The sequence below is a fragment of the Rana temporaria genome, chromosome 6, assembly GCF_905171775.1.
Source record: "Rana temporaria chromosome 6, aRanTem1.1, whole genome shotgun sequence".
NCBI classification, from domain to species: domain Eukaryota; kingdom Metazoa; phylum Chordata; class Amphibia; order Anura; family Ranidae; genus Rana; species Rana temporaria.
The window spans coordinates 198128660-198145750 of record NC_053494.1 but is presented as its reverse complement, the minus strand read 5'-3'; the positions used below and the strand labels follow the sequence as shown (position 1 = coordinate 198145750).

The 17091-nt window shown below is 43.0% G+C and overlaps 1 protein-coding gene across 1 annotated transcript in view; it reads left to right on the top strand.

The window, feature by feature from the left end:
- The window catches only part of THSD7B (thrombospondin type 1 domain containing 7B), a 714750-nt gene that overhangs the window by 304352 nt on the left and 393307 nt on the right, over window positions 1–17091 (top strand). Inside the window, 2 exon segments of the mRNA XM_040358054.1 lie at window positions 4206–4361; window positions 10128–10328. Coding sequence (XP_040213988.1) covers window positions 4206–4361; window positions 10128–10328 — 357 coding nt within the window.

Below are 17091 nucleotides of genomic sequence, written 5' to 3'. Positions count from 1 at the left end.
GATGCTCAGCTACACTGCAGACTGCATGAGCATCATGGGAAATGTCGTTTCAAAACATCTGGGGTGCCAAGGTTCGCCATCACTGTAATAGGAGGAGAAAGCAGACTGAAAGATGCGTGAAAGGTGATTTAGGTGCTTCTTTGTGTCCCTGCCTGACGTGGACACTTCCTATTGAATGGGCTGCAGTGGGCTCTCAGGATGGAGGAAAAGGTGGATCTCAGTGGGGAGAAGTGGAGGGGAGCAGTAGTCTGAGGTGGGCATCATATAACAGGAATGGTGATCTCCCCACCCTGAAACAGCGGTTGTGTGGGACCTGGTTGGGGGTCTTAGGTGAGAATATCTAACTTTACAAGGTAACATGTAAGAAATACTAATAGAATAAGTTAAAGGTGAGAGGAAGGTCCGGTTAAAAAATTACTGTATATACTCGAGTATAAGCCGACCCGAATATAAGCCCTAATTTTTTTTTTAAAAATGGGAAAACGGATTGACTCGTGTATAAGCCTAGGGTGGGAAATGCAGCAGCTACTGTAAGTGGAACAGATGGTCAACGATGCCCATCTGCAGCCTCACTGTGCCCATTTGCAGCCTCACTGTACCCATCTGCAGGCTCACTGCCCATTTGCAGCCTAACTGTGCCTATCTGTAGCCTAAATGCCCATTTGCAGCCTCACTGTGCCCATTAGCAGCCTGACTGTGTCCATTTGCAGCCTCCCTGTGCCCATCTGCAGCCCCACTTTGCCCATTTGCAGCCTCACTGTGCCCACCTCCTGCCTCACTTTGCCCATTTGCAGCCTCATGTATCTTTGATCTCCCGCTGTGTCATGCAACTGCAGTTGGCGGCTGTCCACTGTAACAAAGCCCCGCCTCCTCCTCATCTGTGACAGACGGAACACCGATAACAATGCTGGGAAACTGAATCAGTGTTTCGTCTATCACGGACGAGGAGGAGGCGGGGCTTTGTTACAGTGAATGGCCGCCAAACAGTTAAGACTGCATGACACAGCGGGAGACCCTTACTTGAGTATAAGTTGAGGGGGGCTTTTTCAGCATAAAAAATGTGCTGAAAAAGTCGGATTATACTTAAGTATATACAGTAATTGTTTTTTTCCTGGAATGGGGCTTTAACTGTGGCTTTTAAATCAGATCTCCTGCCCTGCGAGGGTTGTGCTGTGTGGCAGAGCTGTATAAAGCTCAGAACTGAATTGACAAAATTATAAATCCGGTGGTATGTAAAATAGCAGCTCATATGTAGTTCATCTGTGTAGTTCACAGTTTGTCTGGAGCCCGGTTTTAAAAATGAGGAGTTGTTAAATCAGTTCTAAATTCAAAATCAAAACCTGTGCTAAATCAAAACATTGGGTCGATTTATAAAAACATAGCTATGTGAATGTCTCAAGCATTTGCACCACTCTCAAGAATAATCTCCATAATTTGTCTACTAAAATTATTTTCTATCATTGTCATCTACATCTAGTGGCCATAATGTGATATTTTCCTAATTGGAATATTTCAGGAAAATCCAGCATTGTGGCCACTAGATGGAGCTGATGATCAAAGGAAATAATCAAAGAAAAATTACAGGGATTATTCCTCATGGCTGTGCAAATGCTTGGGAGATTCACTCAGCTATTTTTATTTTATTTTTATAAATAGGCTCCTTTAAATCTCCCAGTACAAAGAAAGGAGTACTCAAGTTAGTTTTTCTTTGTGCTTTTTTATTGTTGGTAGGCTAATTTTAATTTATGTAATTTCTTAATTTTTTGCTAATATATTATATTAAGCTGGGTTACGCAGTGTAGATTCATTTTTTTCTACCTAATGAAATATGTGACCTTATATTTATTAGAAATGACTAAACATGGTAAGTGTCCTTCTGAAGAGAGGGTGAAGGACACCCACAGATGCACAGACATTCCTGGGGCACTATGGGTTGGATTTACTATAAGAAAATAAATAGTTGCAGTTGCTCCAGAGCTTCGTAAATGTGGTGATGTTCTGCTGATGTCCATCATCCAATCATGCGCTAGCAAAAATGCATTTTTTTTATTTTGCTTGCATGTGATTGGGTATGCAAAGTGAAGCTTCATCTCATTTACTAAACTGGAGCAACTGCAATTGCAGAGTGCGCAGTCCATTTGCCTTTTGTAAATCAAGCTCATTATCTTTCAATTTAAAGATATACGCTGAAAAATGTGCATAGATTTGTTTAATGGCCGCAGTACATATACTGCAGCAGTTAGGCTCTATTGTGCGAAACGACGCACCTGAATGTCATTTGGTGCAATAGCCAGCGGGGGCACACTGATTGGCCAGAGGTAGAGCCAATCAGTGGGTCCAGTGGACGCAACGTCTGCCAGCCACCCGCGATTGCTCCCAAAGACACAGAACGGTGATCTGCCTATGTAAACAAGGCAGATCAGAGTTCTGACAGGAATGAACAGAGTGATCTTGTGTTCCTGCTAAGCAGGAACATGATCTCTCTGTTCATCCAGTGAGTCCATCCCCCACATATTAAGAAAGAACCTCCTAGGGACACACTCAACTCTTTGATCGCCTCTGGTTTTAACCCCTTCCCTGCCAGTGTCATTAGTACAGTGACAGTACATATTTCTAGCACTGATCGGTGTAATAATGTGACTGGTTCCCAAAAAAGTGTCAAAAGTGTCAGTTAGGTGTCCGATTTGTCCGCCACTATGTTGCACTCCTGCTAAAAATCGCTGATCGTTGCCATTACTAGTAAAAATCTAAAAATGCTACAAAAATAATCCATAGTTTGTAGACGCAATAACTTTTGCGCAAACCAATCAATATACGCTTTTTGGGATTTTTTTCACCAAAAATATGTAGCGGAATAGATATTGGCCTAAATTGGTGAAGAAATTCGATTTTTTTACATTTTTTTTATTGGGTATGTTTTATAGCAGAAAGTAAAAAATATAGTTTTTTTTCACAATTACCACCAAAAGAAAGCTCTATTTGTGGGACATAAAAGTCATACATTTTACTTTCTGCTATAAAACATACCCAATAAAAAAAATGTAAAAAAATCGAATTTCTTCACCAATTTAGGCCAAGCGTAAGTGTCAGTTAAGATAACACAGTGCCGTATAGCAAAAAACAGCCTGGTAATTAAGGGGGGTAAAACCTTTTCGGTGCTGAAGTGGTTAAACAGGCTTCATAAGCTCTTTTCAAACTTCTTCATATGATTTAAATATAATATATGTATATTTATTTGTGCACACTTGTGTTGGTTAGGATTTTTAATGTGTAGTTTTTTGGTTTTATTTTGGAGGGTGGGAGACTGCACATTATGGGCCAGATTCACAGAATAGATACGATGGCGTATCTCCTGATACACCGTCGTATCTCTTGTCCTGTCTATGCGGCTGATTCATAGAATCAGTTCCGCATAGATAGCCCTAAGATCCGACAGGTGTAATTGAATTACACCGTCGGATCTTAGGATGCAATACTGGGTGGAGTTTGCATCGTTTTCCTGCGTCGGGTATGCTAATGAGCATTTATGGCGATCCACGACGGTTTTCGCGTTCGTTACGTCGTCGCTAGTAATTTTTTCCCAACGCAAAGTTAGTCATGATTTTACATGCCCTAACTTTACACGAGCCATGTTAAAGTATGGCCGTCGTTCCCGCTTCGAATTTCAAATTTTTTTTTTTTGTGCGTAAGACGTCCGGGAATACGAAACGCTGTAACCCACGTCGCCGTTCAAAAAAAAGTCACATCGCGCAAAGCACGGCGGGAATTTCAAAACTGAGCATGCGCAGTACGTCCGGCACGGGAGCGCGCCTAATTTAAATGGTACACGCCCCATTTGAATTGGGCGGGCTTGCGCCGGACGTGTTTACGATACACCGCCGCGAGTTTACAGGTAAGTGCTTTGTGAATCAGGCACTTACACTGAAAACTTGCGGCGGTGTAACGTAAACGGGTTACGTTGCGCCGCCGCAATTGTACCTGAATCTGGCCCTATGAACCCAGAAAACAGGTCTAACATTCTGAGGTTTCGGTAAGTAGATCTCACTGATGGAGTATCCAAGATATATTGGAAGCCAATGGCTTACATAGTCCACCAGGCTCCATCTATATTGGGTGAACTGAAATTGCCAGTGATCAGCTTGAAAACAATATATATATGTGCCAATGTAAATTCTGTATAATATTTGTTGTGCTATGTTATTTAGTCTACAGGCCAGTAGATCCCGAGTTTTGTGAAGGACCACCACCATCCACTACTCAGCTCTGCAACGTCCAATGTCTTACCGACTGTCTGCTGTCTCCATGGACTGACTGGGGAACTTGTATCCACGAAAACTGCCAGGATCCTCATGGGAGGAAAGGTAATTTAAATCACATTACTTTTATACAGTGATACCTACTAAATGATAAATTCACTATCTCCCAGTTTGTAAACTCCAATGAGCAGGGCCCTCTGATTCCTCTTGTATTGAATTGTATTGTAACTGTACTGTCTGCCCTCATCTTGTAAAGTGCTGCACATACTGTTGGCCCCTATATAAATCCTTTATAATAATAAAAATAATAAATTAACTGTCGATCCAAATGAAACTCACAGTGCCGCCTTGAGCTGAGACAGAGATCTCCCCGGTGGTGCAGTGAAGGAAGCTGGCTTCAGTGCACTGTTTAAAGGTCTAATGCCGCGTACACACAATCAGTTCGTCTGATGAAAACGGCCTGATGGACCGTTTTCATCAGACAAACCGATCGTGTGTGGGCCCCATCGGTTTTTTATCCATCGGTGAAAAAACTAGGAACTTGTTTTAAAATTATCGGATGGTTAAAAAACCGATAGAAAAAAATGATTGTCTGTGGGCACGTCCATCGTTTAAAAATCCACGCATGCTCAGAATCAAGTCGACGCATGCTTGGAAGCATTGAACTTCATTTTTCTCAGCACGTCGTAGTGTTTTACGTCACCGCGTTCTGACACAATCGTTTTTTTAACTGATGGTGTGTAGGCAAGACTGATGAAAGTCAGCTTCATGTGATATCTGATGAAAAAATCCATCAGACCGTTTTCATCGGAGGAACCGATCGTGTGTACAGGGCATAAGAGCATTATCAAAGAGAAGAAAAGGCGCCGCTCACCAACCCAGTGCATCAGTATGTAGATGAATGTGGCCTCAGCCAGCGCTGAGTCTGAGACCAAGCCCTGGAGAGCAGGGCGAAACATGTTAGGGGAGCATGACTGGTGCGACGCTGGCTGAGGCCACATTCATCTACATACTAATGCACTGGGTTGGTGAGCGACGCCTTTTCTTCCTTTTTTCTTTTGATAATGCATTATAAACTGTTGGTATACTTTTGCTGGTTTTGGCCTTCAGTTTAAAGAAGTTGTCCACAAAATACCCGTACACACGATACGAAAATCAGAGGGAAAGTTTGTACGACAAGCTGTCTGCCGATTTTTTGATCATTAGTACGGTGCTTTCGACAGCTGATTTTGCTTTTTCATCAGACAAAAGCTGGATGTGTAGACTATAACATTTTTGTTGGACGTAAACTCAATGTCCGATTTTCGTTTCATTTGTACAGTTTTCGTAGCTAGACTACGCATTCTCATAAACAAAAGAATACATACAAAACTATTCAATACATTACGTCACTGCTGACGTTGTATTCTGTCCTACGAAAATTTTCATATTGTGAGCAACCTCTTCACTTTCGACATGAGACTAGCAGGCCACAAAAAAATAGACGTTCGGTAATCCAAAAATCTAAGCGTGTGTACGAGGCTTTAGACTTGGGATTTATTGTATTCATTCAAAGAAAGCTTACAAAAAGTCACAATTGTAGCTTTCTTTACCAAAACATGAAAAATGGGCAATAAAAATTTAGAACATGCTCTATTTTTCAAGTCGTTTTTCACATTGCGAAAAACGGTCGTGTGTAGGCTTAGCAAGTTATGAGACGGGAGCACTCGTTCTGGTAAAACTAGCGTTTGTAATGGAGATAGCACATTCATCACGCTGTAACAGACTGAAAAGCACGAAGACTGAAAAGTGCGAATCGTCTCTCACCAAACTTTTACTATCACAAAATCAGCAAAAGCAGCCCAAAGGGTGGCGCCATCTGAATGGAACTTCCCCTTTATAGTGCCGTCATATGTGTTGTACATCACCGCGCTTTGCTAGAGCATTTTTTTTTTCACGATCGTGTGTATGAAAGGCAGGCTTGACAAGAATCACGTTGAGAAAAACAACGTTTTTTTTCCATGACATTAAAAGCGGTCATGTGTACGCGGCATAAGTTTTTTACCATCTGGTGAAATTCTTTCTTACTTGAATAATGTAGCCAACTTCTGAGCACTCTCTCTGCATGCAACTCTTTCACAGTTTGGTTGACCAGTTGCAGGCATGGGTGTAGGAACCCTTACAAATCTGGGGGGGACAGCATTTTTACCCCTGACACCTACCTGACACATACACTGACCCCCGACACACCAACCTTACACCTACACTGAAATATGTTAAATGAAGTACAGCGCTAAATGAATAAATACATGAATGTCAATAGGTGTAATTAGGTGTAATGGTGTAATTATTAATCCTCAGGAATCGGATTAATAATTTACTGCTACACACCACTACACTACACTACACACTGACCACACTGACACACTGACCACTAACCCGCACACCACTACACTACACACTGACCACACTGACACACTGACCACACTGACCACTAACCCGCACACCACTACACTACACACTGACCACTAACCCGCACACCACTACACTACACACCGACAACTAACCAGCACACCACTACACTGAACACTGACCCACCTGACCATTACACTGACCTACCTGACACCTACACTAACCTACACTAACCTACCTGACACCTACACTAACCTACCTGACACCTACACTAAACCACCTCACTCCTACTTCCTGCACTACTCACATTACACTGACCCACCTGACACCAACACTGACTATTACACTGACTGACACATACACTGACCCCCGACACACCGACCTTACACCTACACTGAAATGTGTAAAATGAAGTACAGCGCTAAATGAATAAATAAATGAATGTCAATAGGTGTAATTATTAATCCTCAGGAACCGGATTAATAATTTACTGATTTTTATGATGTTATCCCTCAGGGCTTTCAGCATGTAAGCCTGTGAGGGAGGCAGAGCAACCGCCGGTCAGCAGCAGTAAGGCCTCTTTCACACTGAGGAGTTTTTCAGGCGGTACAGCGCTAAAAATAGCGCTGCTATACTGCCTGAAAAACTCCTGCCCAGCCTTCTCAATGTGAAAGCCCGAGGGCTTTCACACTGAGGCGATGCGCTGGCAGGAGAGAAAAGCCAAGCAGCATCTTTGGAGCGGTATGTATACCGCTCCTTCACCGCTCCTTCCCATTTAAAACAATGGGAAACCGCGGTAATACCGCCCGCAATGCGCCTCTGCAGAGGCGCATTGTGGGTGGTATTAACCCTTTATCAGCCACTAGCGGGGGTTAGCAGCCGCTAGGAGAGTCACGCCACGTGTTAATGCACAGATAGTACTGACAGAGACCGTTACATGCCAAAAGCCCCCTCCAAGCCCCCCCCCCCTTAGGAATCGGATTAATGGATTTACTGAGCTTTATGATGTTATCCCTCAGGGCTTTTAGCATCATGTAAGGGGTTAAATTATGAATCCTGCTAGGTTCCCTGAGGGGTGCATTATATAGCAGGATTAACCCCAAGGGGTTAAATAATCCAGCTATATAATGTATCCCTCAGGGAATTCGACATGCCAAATACCTAGCAGGATTCATAATTTAACCCCTTACATGAAAGCCCTGAGGGATAACATCATGATGCTCAGTAAATCATTAATCTGATTCCTGAGGGGAGGGGACTTTTGGCATGTAACGGTCTCTCTGTCTATACTCTCCTCTCCCTAACTAACTGCTGCTGACCGGCGGTTGCTCTGCCTCCCTCACAGGCTCACTTGTGACTCACTTTTTGTTGTCCATCGATCTGGTATGCCACACTGACACTGCCGAGTTGTTCCACTTCCCGGTCCCAGATGAAGGCTCTGAGCATTTCCAGGTCCGGTCAGGGAGGAAGGGTGGAGGAGAAGACGGCGGCGGCTTACAGATGCGCGGGCGGGCCTTCGCGCATGCGCCGCCCGCGTTCAAGGACTGGCCAGCCCCGCCGGAGCACCTGATCACATTCGCCCAATCCCAGGGCACCATCTGCCGCAAAATGGCGGTCGGCCGGTGACACAATAACGGAGCTTAGAAATGTGACACAAGTCCTCCTTACCTGGGGGGGATTTTGCCATACCTGTCCCCCCCGCATTTTTTCCTGGGGGGGATGCGTCCCCCCCGTCCCCCCCGGTTCCTACGCCCATGGTTGCAGGATAACATTCTGCTTACACTTTCCACATACAGTTCCTCATATTCAGTTAGATCAGCAAAATTTACCAATCAGTCAATTTGATTAGATATAAATCAAAATTGTTTAGGTAGGCCCAATCATTACATACAGTAGTTATTGGAAAATGTCTCCAAACTAATAAATCAGATCTGAGTGTAGCGCAGACTCTCTGGCTGGTCCCACTATCTTGTCCCAGGTACTCTTTTCCCACTGTGTAAGAGCAGTCAGGCACACAGCAGCATCCACAGTTGTGGCTCAAGTAGTCTAGGGATTGCTTTTTCTGAATTTATTGCAGACTAAGTTGGTTGGGGCATAGTGAGCAATGGGATAATCCAGAATGCTGAACAAAAGCAGGAGGACACCCTCTCTTAGCAACTACTTCTTGAAAAATCTGTTAGAAACAGTTCTTGGGAAGTGGACAGTTCTGGGCACCAAAGTAATGTCTCAGGTTGAGGGAACCTCAGTCCCAGCTCAACAGGGGGTTAACAAACAGCATTCACCCAGATCCTACTCTCTAGTCTATATTCACAATTTCTTGGGTGCTGGGGTGCCCCTCTCAAGATCAAGCAGACCGCTGTGTAGTAGACTCTCCAGATTGGATCCTAAGTGAAATCCCCATTCTTAGGCTTGCAGTCTCTCTGAAGATAGGGCCACAGTCTCATGGTAGCTGGGGGGCTTTATTGGGCTCCTGGCAAATGGGCAGGGTGGCTTTGTAGGGCTTCAGCCCCCCAGGCTGGTTGATTCTCCTGCTGGACAAGAACCTAGACTGATCCAGCCCCAGGCTTATTATGTTCTCTCCAGCCATCTTCTGAGCACACCTTATCAGGGATTGGCTGGGACCTCATAAATATTCAGGCCGCTCACTCAGACTGCTTCACTCCTATGTTGTAGTGCCTTTCAGAAAGCAGGGAGAAGCAATCAAGTATGCAGCCTGTGGTACCATGATCAGCCCAAAGCAATCAGCTAATGCTTCACTGATTACAAAGGAACACAGCAAAAAAGAGACTAAATTTACCTGACAGCCTCGCACCTAACTAGGAGGGTGCACTGCTACATAAGGAAATTGTAACATGTGCTTGGCCAGTTTTATTACCAGCACCAGAAGCTCCGCTCCTGATAATTATTGGTGGTCAACCAGGAAATTGTTACCCAATTTGCTTGGTTATGCATATATATGTTATATTGTAGCCCTGATGAAGGATACCCTTTAGAACCCCCAATGCCCATTGATATTTTAATGGATTCTGTGAAAAATAAACTATATCTGGGCTTCAACACTTTTTTGGCTTTCTCTTTTCTGTATTTCTGATGCACCATGTATCTGGCTGGACATAAACATGGCAGGATGTCAGGCAGCATGATCTTCAATGGTTCACTCGAATAAGAAATATACCATTAATTTGCAATCGATAGATGAGCACCCCTTTTAATCTATCACCCTTCAACAGAAAGGAGTTGCTTTCTTAAATCCTCTCTTTTATAGATGGAAATTACTATACATTTAAGTACAAACAGTCTGTTACTTTAGAAATTATAGATTTTCCTTTATAATATTGTCTGAGGATATCATTCCAGTACTAATCTTTAAGGTTTATGCATTTGGTTCTGTTTCATAAAAAATGTATTCACATTGTCAGTCCCATTTTGTGCTCTATTAATCCTATTTGCATTATTTAGTAACAATCTTTGTTGCTTTAGGTTTCAAATTTCGAAGAAGACATGTTTTACTGAAGTCAGAAAACAATGAAAGGAGCTGTCCGCATTTGGTGGAATCGGTTCCTTGTGATGATCCCGTGTGTTATAAGTGGGCCATATCAGGGGAGCTACACTGCGTTCCTGAGAATGGGGACTGCGGCCATGGAAGGTACCACATAAACAGCACCTGCAGGGGGCAGAATGGTAAGCCTGGTTATGATTTTCTATTTTACTTCAATCTTCTGGAGCAATGACATTGACACTTTCTGATGGTTTGGACACTGTTGGTGTGCTGTTGATGTACTTTGAACCTAGACCATCAGATTATGGCCGTTTTTTTGGCTTGTTTTATAACACTTTAACCACTTGCCGACGGCTGGCCATCATATTACGTCCTCGGCTTTGTGGGAGTATATCTGAATGATGCCTGCAGCTACAGACATCATTCAGATATTGTTGTTTTCAGTCGGCGATTCCCTACACCAGCTGGTCAGTCACTTGATCGTTCTTACGGGTGGCGAGAGGGGCTGTCCCCTCCCGCTGCCCCCCGCAGCGATCAGTGAGTCGGAGAACGGATCCGCCGGCCCCCGGATGTTCACCATAGAGATTTCCAGCATACCAGATGGTCACCGGAGTCTCTATGATAGTTGGTGGCTGGGCACGATGTTATAACGTCACGCCCGGCCACAGCATTAAAAAACGGCGCTGCCTCGGCTGGGAAGCCGAGATCTTTTTTTTTGGTGAGATGTGAGGTCTTATTGACCGCATATCTCACTGTGAAGAGGACAGGTCATGCCATATTCCTATTACAAAGGATGTTTACATTCCTTGTAATAGGAATAAAAGTGATCAAAACATATATATATATTTTTTTAAAGTGTCAAACAAAAAAATGTAAAGTAGAATTAACAATAATTTTGTGCACCTGTCCCCGTGTGCTCGTACGCAGAAGTGAACGCAGAAGTGAGTCCCTCCCACATATTAAAACGGTGTTTAAAACACACATGTGAGGTGTCGCCAAAAATGTTAGAGCGAGAGCAATAATTTTAGCCTCCTCTGTAACTTAAAATATGTAACCAGTAAAAAAAATTAAAGCGTCACTTTTAAGTACCGAAGTTTGGCACCATTCCATGAGCCTGTGCAATACTGAAGCGTGACATGTTAGGTATCCATTTACTCGGCAACACTTCATATTTCACATTATGCGCAAAAATTGGGCTAAATTGACTGTTTTTTTTAAGGCATGAAACTGGTTTATATATATATATATATATATATATATATATATATATATATATATATATATATATATATATATATATATATATATATATATATATATATATATATATATATATATATATATATATATATAAAATGTTTGGGGGTTCTATGTAATTTTATAGCAAAAAAAATATGATTTTTAGTGTTGCTCACGAATATTCGCATTTCAAATATTTGTTACAAATATGGCATATTCGAATATTCGCGAATAACTCGAATTTCGCGGCCAAAATTCGCTATTCCGAATATTCGTATTTTTTTAAATTTATTTTTAAAACAGATCACATCCTATCGACGTCTAAAAGCATTGCTGGTATGATTAGAGACCCTGGGCCGAGTAGCTAAGCTGAGGCGATCCTTTTATGTTGCCGAATATTCGCAATCGCGAATATTCGATTTCCAAATATTCGCGAATACTTTCTCTGGCCTTCTTTTGCATCAGAGCCAATCAGAGTTCTCCTACCACAGTTGTCAAAATCTCGCAATCAATTTCGCATTCGCATTAGCGAAATTTCGATAAAATATCACCAATATTCGATTTCCGAATATTCGCGAATACTTTCTCCGCCCTTCTTTTGCATCAGAGCCAATCAGAGTTGTCAAAATCTCGCAATCAATTTCGCATTCGCATTAGCGAAATTTCGATAAAATATCACCAATATTCGATTTCCGAATATTCGCAAATACTTTTTCCGCCCTTCTTTTGCATCAGAGCCAATCAGAGTTCTCCTACCACAGTTGTCAAAATTTCGCAATCAATTTCGCATTAGCGAAATTTCGCATTTTTTTTTTTTTTTTATAAAATATCACGAATATTCGATTTTAGCGAATATTTCACGAATATTCGTCTATATATTCGTGATATATCGCGAAATCGAATATGGCGTATTCCGCTCAACACTAATGATTTTTACATGTAGAAGAGAAATGTTAGAATTGGCCTGGTTGTCAAGTGGTTACAATATGCAATTCCTACTATGAAGTGTTAGGCCCCATACACACCATAGAATCTATCCGCAGATAAATCCCATCAAATGGGTTTCTGCGGATAGATTCTATGGTGTGTACACTCCGTCGGATATTTATCCGCGGATAAATCTCCCCTGGGATGGATTTCCAGCAGATGGATATTTGCTGACATGCTCAACAAATCCATCTGCTGGAATCCATTCCAACGGATGGATCCGCTCGTCTGTACAGACTTACCGGATCCATCCGCCCAAAGGGATTCCCCGCACGCGGCGTAATAATTTGACGCATGCGTGGAATTCCTTATATGACAGCGTTGCGCCCGTTGCCGCGTCATAATAGCGGCGACGGCGCGACACGTCATCGGCAGAGGATTTCAGCGCGGATTTCAATGCGATGGTGTGTACACGCAATCGCATAGAAATCTTCTGAAATCCTCGAGAGGATTTATCCGCGGATACGGTCCGCTGGACCGTATCTGCGGATAAATCCTCTCGTGTGTATGGGGCCTAAGTCTGGAAATCCATCAAAAATAAAAATCGTTTGAAAAAACGTTTTTGTTTTTTTGTTGATGTTCGTAAAATTATGGTGCAGAAACCGTTGCCCACTCCAACACCTCTGCACGCACAGTTCCTTGTGTGTTATTATTTTTGTTCGCATTATTAGTATTATTGATCTCGTGAAAACAGCATAGAACATTATTAAAGAAGAAAGACCTTTGATTTAAAAAAAAATCTGTTTTCTTTCTCACATCAAAGTTGCTTAGATGCCTAATTATAATTTATTAACATTGTTTTGTCAGTTTCTGAAGCTGGAATTGCTACTAAAATATAAAAAGTCTGATCTCATAAAGCCCAAATGTATTTTTTTTTTTTTTTGGGATGGATTAAAGTTTATCTAACGCTCAATCTTTTTTTTTAGGTTTGGAGTATGTATGTGTTAAAACACTTGTGAGTTTATGTTTTAGAGAAGCATAGAAGCATAGAAACCGATCCCATTTTTAATATACGTATATAGTGATATTTAGGAGATTATACTCATGTGGTAGGGGCTTTTCTAAAGACTTGCTACAGTCAAAACCGTATTAAAGGGCATTGCAGTCCACTTTTATTAAATACAATGGAAAGTTCACAGACATTTGCCCATGCAGAGGATTTTTCCACATCATTAGTAACAAATGGAAATTGGAAATACAGAGCCACTTGGCTCCCTTGTTGGCAGCACCACTGCCTGTGTTGTCCAGCTCTACTTGTTCCCTTGGTTTCCTTATCCTTTAGTCGCAGCGCTCTGCTGCATAGCCCAATCCTGACCTCTGGATAGGGGTTCTCCCAACAATCCGATTTAGCCCACCCCAATCCTGGAATGAAACCTCTTGTCTGGGGCTCCTCTGACCCGTGGGTGAGACCCCCCTGTCTCTTGACTCCGGGCTGGGGCATTTCTGACCCCTGGGTGGGACCTCCTGTCTCTTGACTCTGGGCTGGGGCATCTCTGACCCCTGGGTGAGACCTCCTGTCTCGTAACTCATGGCTGGGGCACCTCTGACCCCTGGGTGAGACCTCCTGTCTCTTAACTCATGGTTGGGGCACCTCTGACCCCTGGGGGGAGACCTCCTGTATCTTGACTCCTGGCTAGGGCATCTCTGATCCCTGGGTGAGACCCCCCTGTCTCTTGACTCTGGGCTGGGGCATCTCTGACCCCTGGGTGAGACCTCCTCTCTCTTAACTCATGGCTGGGGCACCTCTGACCCCTGGGTGAGACCTCCTGTCTCTTAACTCATGGTTGGGGCACCTCTGACCCCTGGGGGAGACCTCCTGTCTCTTGACTCCTGGCTAGGGCATCTCTGATCCCTGAGTGAGACCTCCTGTCTCTTGACTCCTGGCTAGGGCATCTCTGATCCCTGAGTGAGACCTCCTGTCTCTTGACTCCAGGCTGGGCCTCTCTGACCCCTGGGTGAGACCTCCTGTCTCTTCACTCCTAAATGAGGCAACTCTGACCCCTGGGTGGGACCCCTTGTCTATTGGCTCCTGGCTGGGGCTCCTCTAACCACAGGGTGAGACCTTCTGTCTCCCACACTGGGATCTGTCTCCAAACTGGGAGCTCTGAGCTTTCGCCAGGTTTGATTACATAACAACCCCATCCACCAGGCTGCAGGCACCTGGTAAAATCCAGATACAGGACTGAAGGTTCCAATCCAGAACTACAGAACCCAGAGAAACCAAAAACACAGTTTTCTCAACTTAGAAACGATAGTCCGGACCTTCGCATTAACCCTTAATGCAAATACTGTGTCATATTCTCCTCCATTTTCACAGTGACAGTGTCTCACTCTGTCACAATATATGTATATATACACGGATTATTTTTTTTTTTTCAGGGAATATGTGCAGGTAATCCCCCGTCCCGGGTCACCCCTTGGCTTTCCCCTCTACCCACCTTCAAGTACTGTCCCATGGTTTCATACCTACCACATTTCCCAGTACCACCCCCTTTAAGAAAATAAAGAACCAGATATCATTTTGTGGTGCTAGGTAATTTGTTTGGAATTTTGTAATGATAACAAGAAAAGCAGTAAAATATATCCTCTGCAGCCAGCAACATTAGATCCCCCATGCATCAATAGAACCCCCCCCCCCCCCGCAGCAGTAGACCTCCCCAGCAATAATAGATCCACCTCAACAATAAACCCCCTAGCAAAAATAGATCTCCCAGGAACAGTAGACCCCTCCCTCAACAGTAGACTCCCCCCAGCAACAATACGACCCCACAACAATGCGTCTCACCTGCAACCATAGGCATTCCCTACAACAACAGATCCCCCCAATCTCTATTTTATTGGGGAAAATTACCTTCACTTTCTGTCTTTCTGCAGCAGGAAATCTCCCGATTGAGGGTGAATCCCACCTTTAACAGTTTTCCCCACATCAGGTGTCACATTGGAAAATGTCCCCTCATTTCTTGTTTTAGGTGCAACCCTAATGCCCTGTACACACGATCAGTTCATCTGATGAAAACGGTCTGATGGATTTTTTCATCAGATATCCGATGAAGCTGACTGATGATCAGTCGTGCCTACACACCATCGGTTAAAAAAAACGATCGTGTCAGAACGCGGTGACGTAAAACACAACGACGTGCTGAGAAAAATGAAGTTCAATGCTTCCGAGCATGCGTCGCTTCTGAGCATGCATGGATTTTTTACCGATGGACGTACCCACAGACGATCGTTTTTTTCTATTGTTTTTTTAACCATCAGATAATTTTAAAACAAGTTCCTAGTTTTTTGACTGATGGATAAAAAACTGATGGGGCCCACACACGATTGGTTAGTCTGATGAAAACGGTCCATCAGACCGATCGTGTGTGCGCGGCATCGTGTGTACGCGGCATAAAACTTTAGATTTCTCTTCACTTCCTTTCTTGATGACAGTGGTCTCCAGTACAAACAGAGGAGTGAATCACCCCAATGGGGACAGCAATATAAAAACTTGACAAAGGATTTAATCCTTCCCCCCCCCCCTTCTTTTAAAAACAAAACAATTTTTTTTTGGTCTAAGGCTGCATTCACACCTAGGCGTATTTACGCCCGACGCTCGTGACGCTGGAGGGGCGAATTTACATTGATGTCTATGAGATGGTTCACATCTCATGCCGAACGCCGAAACGCCGTACGCCTGCCGCCTGAAAACAAGTCCCGGACCCTTTTTTTCAGGCGGCTTTCGGCATTCGGCATAGACATCAATGTAAATGTTTTGTAAAAAAAAAAAAAGTTGACAAATTGCGGCAAAATACGCCACGTACGCCGCATTATAGTGTGAATGCAGCCTAAAGGTACTCTTTAAATCGTATCTAAACTCCAGAATAAAAACATATCACATTTTACTAGTCCTTAGATGAAATGGCTGTATATATTTTCCGGGGTGATCATACGTGTAACATGTCCTCTGCCCCTAGGTAGTCACGCTCAGTTCTCCACTGTATCTTTGGAGGAAGCCATCATTTTCATCCATGCTGGACTTCAAATATGCTCTCATCATCTTCATAATATGGGGGGTAGGAGGGCAAATAATGTACAGAAAAAAGATACGATTATTTTTTGCTTCCAGTTCAGCTCATGGGAATTAATATGATTATTATGGCATTTCTGTCAAGACAAACAAGTATTTTCTGTACTTCCATAAAATGTTCTTCTCCTGGAAATTTAAATGAATGCAACCACCACATCTAAGCACCGTTAGGCTGCAAAATATTACATTTTGTTCTTGAATTTAGATATCGCAAAGGTTAAATTGGCGTCAGATTTTTTGTGCTGTTTGTTTGCCATTGGGGAGATTTCCTTTCAATTTGGCAATAATCCGACCATGGAATAATAGATGAGAGGATTTTTCTACTGTTTAATTTTCACTGCCAAGCAAAGAACCCACATAAAAGGCATACAAAATATTAGTTACGGCCATAGTTAGGATGTACTTTGTGGACTTGGAAATCAGACAAAAATATGTATATTAGATGATTTTTTTGTAACAAAAGGTGTGCCGTACCAAAGACTTCAAAAAGTACCTTTGTATAGAGATAGCTCTTTTTATATTCACATAAAAAAAACAGCAACACTGCATAAACTGTGAAAAAAGTACAACATTTTAAGCCCACACTAGCCCTTTTTTAAGCTAGGTAAGAAATCAAAACCTTGGGCCGGATTCAGATACATTGGCGTATC